The sequence below is a fragment of the Triticum aestivum genome, chromosome 3B (genome assembly GCF_018294505.1).
Source record: "Triticum aestivum cultivar Chinese Spring chromosome 3B, IWGSC CS RefSeq v2.1, whole genome shotgun sequence".
Classification (NCBI taxonomy): domain Eukaryota; kingdom Viridiplantae; phylum Streptophyta; class Magnoliopsida; order Poales; family Poaceae; genus Triticum; species Triticum aestivum.
Window position 1 is genome coordinate 589,676,347 of NC_057801.1, and position 4,595 is coordinate 589,680,941.

At 48.0% G+C, this 4,595-nt stretch overlaps 1 protein-coding gene across 1 annotated transcript; it reads left to right on the forward strand.

The window, feature by feature from the left end:
- Window positions 1–2,398: 2,398 nt before the first annotated feature.
- LOC123071110 (UDP-glycosyltransferase 87A1) lies at window positions 2,399–4,200 on the forward strand. Its single transcript, XM_044494598.1, has 2 exons — window positions 2,399–2,974; window positions 3,104–4,200. Exons 1-2 carry the CDS (start codon window positions 2,473–2,475, stop codon window positions 3,994–3,996), a joined length of 1,395 nt encoding a protein of 464 aa, XP_044350533.1. The 5' UTR covers window positions 2,399–2,472; the 3' UTR covers window positions 3,997–4,200.
- Window positions 4,201–4,595: the final 395 nt, after the last annotated feature.

A 4,595-nucleotide genomic window follows, 5' to 3' on the forward strand; every position in this document is an offset into this window, starting at 1 on the left:
AAATTAACCATCCAAAACCCCTAAACCCCCCTTAAAAAAACATCAGCGCATGCGAGCTGCTGACGCGTGGCTGCCTTTTGGTCCCGGTTGGTGTTACCAACCGGGACTAAAGGTCTTCCTGCCTGGGCGCCCCGCAGCGGCCACGTGGAGCCCCTTCCGTCCTGATTCGTAAGCAAACCGGGACTAAAGGTTTTGGGCTTTAGTCCCGACCATTTTGTCCCGGTTCCAGAACCGTGTCTAAAGGCCCTCTGAGACCAGGACTAGTTCCCTGTTTTCGAGGCGTGGTGGATGGTGTTTGACATTCCGTGATGGTGGTGCGGCGGGAGGTGTCCTATTTGTCGCATACTGGTCAAAGGTGGAGCGTGCTTGTGACAGGTGAAAACTCTATCTGGCTCGCGGTCCTTCGCCGTGCTCTGGATGAAAATCTTGATCTTTTGAATCGGACAATGTGATGCTCTGATGTCATGATCTTCCGGATGACAATGTCTTGTAACTCACGGCTCGTCGACCTTCAGCGTCACCTCTTAGCTGTGGCTTCACGGTTGAGGGCTTCATGGACTTCACTAGTGCTGCACACTCTTGGTAGGGAAAAAGTCCAAAACAAACCTTGAATTTGTCGGTAAAAGCTAAATAAAACCCTGAACTCTCAATCCCTGAAATCAGCACACCAAACTCTCTTATCCCGGTCTATTTTAAACCTTGGGAGGACTTAGCCGGTATTTGCTTAATTATGCCGGCCCATTAACGTCGTCGCTTGCGCACACGCACTGCTCTGGGTTTTCTTTATTTTTTTCTTTTTTCTTTTTTTTCTTTTCTCTTTTTTACTCATGTCTATTTTTCCTTCGTATCCAATGTACATTTTAATGCACACATAATTTTTTTGATAAACTTTTGATACTTTCATACACATTATGTACATTTTTAAATTAAATGTTTTTTTAATACATGGTTATATTTTTTCCAAATGCATGTTTACATTTTCTTAATGACAATAAAGATTTTATAAAACCAAACGAACACTCTTCTTCATGGTTCAACATTATTAAATATGTAGAAACTTTTTTCAACCACATGCCAAGTATATTCTGTTAAATGTAAGACACAATTTTTTACAACACGCACACTTTTTCATTACATTGTACACACATTTTTGTTTGAAAATGTCACGAACACATTTTTCGAAACTCACGAACATTATTGAAATGCTACATTTTTTGAATGTACGAAACATTTTTTTGAGTCACATAAATATTATTATACATTATATAAACATTTGTTTGAATTGGTCCGTACATTTTCTTAAAAACTGCGATATTGTTTAGATGTCACAAAATATTTTCTTACAATTTGTTCAGATTTCGAAATTTGTTCCTATTTTTTAAATTTTCAAAAAGCATTCACAAATTTAAATTATGTTTATGTTTCCAAAAGTGTTCACACTTAAATTTTTTGTTCAGCTTTCAGAAAAGAAAAGCTCGCTTCATGTCTGGTTGGCCGGGCCAGACGAGTACGTAGCCAACCATCCGAAACATTTTCTAAAAAAATTATTTACAAAATTATAAAAACATTATTTATAAAACGTGACACAATTTTTGAAAATCAAAAACATTTTCATAGCATGTGGAAAACTGTTGAAACTCTGAACATTTTTTATAGATGTTTTTAGAATCACAAACAGCTTTTAAAAATGCGAATGGAATATCAAAATTCCAGAAAAAAAAATCAAAACACAAAATGAATTAAATTTGTGCGATAAATTGAAAACAGGAATATTTTTTAACTGCTCAAAAATTTAGAAATGCGCGAATATATTTTAAAGTTCTTGATTTCTTGGTGTGTTATAGTGGGCCGGCCCAAATTCTGAATGGCAGGTTATCCCGGCCGGGATTTTCTTATTCCCGGTGTGCCAAACAGGTCTAGGGTCCAAAATAGACCGGAATTAAAAGTTCAGAGTGCTAATTTTCGGGATTCAAAGTTCAGGATTTGATTTAACTTTCGTCTACAGCTTGAAGGTTTGTTTTGGACTTTTTCCCTCTTGGTAGTCAATGCAGGGTTTCCCACGTTCAGGTCGTTCACGTCCGTCCGTTGCCGCAGAATGAACAACACATCATTCGCGAACACACACCGCAGCACCGCGCGCTTCCAACTCCAAACCAGCATCGTGCGCCCGAGGGACGAGCCGCACGCACGAAGACGCTCAAAACGAGATCGCCGCCACGGACGGGCCATGCTGTTTCCCGGCTCTGGCCATGCATGCCAACGACATGATAACCTGTCCAGAAAACGGTAACCTGTCTGCCACTCTTCTCATCATCTGAGGCGGGACACGTGAGTGGCTATGGAAAAGCCACGCAGGCCAAAATATCAATCAGCGGGAATGTGTGGAGTGCTCGTTTGGCGATAATTGCAGCGGGTTTCGACATCTGTTGTAGCCGTACCCATCTCTCTCGCCGGTCTGCAGAGTCTCGAATAATGGCCTCCTCAGCGACTGCGGGTCGGCACGTCGTCGCGGTGCCGTACCCGGGCAGCGGCCACATCAACCCCATGCTCGCCGTGTGCCGCCTGCTCGTCGCCGCGGACGGCGCCCTCACCGTCATCGTCGTCGTCACGGAGGAGTGGCACGCGCTGCTGGCCTCCGCGCCCACGCTGCCAGACCGCGTCCGCTTCGCCACCATCCCCAACGACGTCATCCCCCCCGAGCGCAGCCGTGGGGTCGACCACGCCGCCTTCTTCGAGGCCGTGAGCAACAAGATGGCGGACGCCGTCGCGCAGCTGCTCGACCGGCTAGTGCTGGAGCTGGAGCCGAGGCCGGAGGCTATCCTTGTCGACACCTACCTGACCTGGGGGGTTGCGGTCGGCGCGCGGCGCTGCATACCGGTGTGCTCGCTGTGGACCCAGCCGGCCACCTTCTTCTTGGCGCTCTACCACCTGGACCTGTGGCCGTCGGGTGACGATGACCATGAACACGATGAAGGTAACCAGCTACTGACCATGCTCCAAGAGTGAGCACTTGTTAATGGGAACTATTGCCATTGTGTTTGCAAAACCACAACGAACAACTGTAGATAAGTGATGTGTTCTACTCTACTTGTGTGCCCTGCAGAATTAAGCGCCAAGTCCATGGATCAGTATGTCCCGTGCCTCTCATCAGTAAGAATGTCTGATCTCATGGTCTTCAGCCGATGGAAGCGGCACATGAAGATAACAGCGGAGGCGTTCGTGAACGTACGAAAAGCGCAGTGTCTCCTCCTCACCTCCTTCCACGAGCTTGAACCCTGCGCCATCAACACAACGGCTGAGTTACTTACGTTCCCCATATATCCGATCGGCCCTGCACACATGCCGCCGGACGGGAACGCGGGCAGGATCCAGGACGAGGAGCACCATGACTGGCTGGACGCGCAGCCAGAGAAGTCGGTGATGTACGTCTCGTTCGGCAGCTACGCTTCCATGCCGCACTCGCAGTTCGAAGAGATCGCCATGGGGCTGCTTGACGCTGGAGTCAAGTTCTTCTGGGTGGCACGGGACAAGGCCCCTGAGCTGCGGGGGATGTGCGGCGACAGGGGGCTGGCGGTGCCGTGGTGCGACCAGCAGAGGGTGCTGTGCCACCGGTCCGTCGGCGGCTTCCTCAGCCACTGCGGGTGGAACTCGGTGCTCGAGGCCGTGTGGGCCGGAGTGCCCGTGCTTGCCTTCCCTGTTGCGTGGGACCAGCTGGTGAACGCCCGGATGGTCGGCGACGAATGGAAGGTCGGCATCGACCTGAGGGAACAGAGGGGGGAGGATGGGATTGTGAGCAGGGCCGCCATCTCTGATGCCGCGAGGAAGCTGATGGATTCGGATTCTGGTGTTGGCCAAGAGATGAGGAAAAGAGCCGCGCAGCTGCGCGAGGTTTCCCGTAGCGCGGTCGGGGAAGGAGGCTCGTCGCATAGTTCGTTGAGCGGTTTCCTCAAGGATCTCGCCGAGGGAAGATTGGAGGTGGCTGAAAGTTCTCAGTGACTGATGGCCCATCATTTAGTCCAGTGAGTGGCAGAAAAAAAAATGTTTTTATAGGTCAAAATGATGCGCTGCAATATGGCCAGGGGCACGTGTCAAAAACAGTGAAAATCTGTATATTTAAAAGATGTTATATGCTAGTAGTATATCTTGTCTACCCCCAGATCTTTTTTTAAAAATATAATCATTTGTGGTTAAAGAATTTTAGATGTGTAAAACTGTGAGGTGATGCTCGCTTCATCCAGACCAGAAATATATAGTGCACACGTTTTTCAAAAGTTATCTTTGGTAGAATTTGTTTAACGCTCTAACCTAGCCGCGAGGCGGCGACACTTTTCCCGTATAGAAATAATGTTTTCCCCGCTTTTTCCCCGTTTCATTGGTGTGTTTATCATCAGTAAAGGGCGTGTGGAGCCGTATCTTCGGCGGGTCTTTCAGGACATCCGTCTAAATTTAGCCAGCGATCATGGTCTTCTGAGTTTCTACATTGCCCTTATCAACATTTTCTTCTCCAGCGTGGCGATTTGTCTTCAGATTGTGGCCGTTGGCCTCTCCTGGCCTACATCGACCACTTCCCAACTAGTACTTCTACAAGCCCTGAG

Bases quoted from the DNA above. Each gene is read 5' to 3' on its own strand.
- LOC123071110 (XM_044494598.1), top strand. From the start codon at position 2,473: ATGGCCTCCTCAGCGACTGCGGGTCGGCACGTCGTCGCGGTGCCGTAC. The intron at 2,975-3,103 runs GTAACCAGCTAC...TGTGCCCTGCAG, and splicing joins TGACCATGAACACGATGAAG to AATTAAGCGCCAAGTCCATG.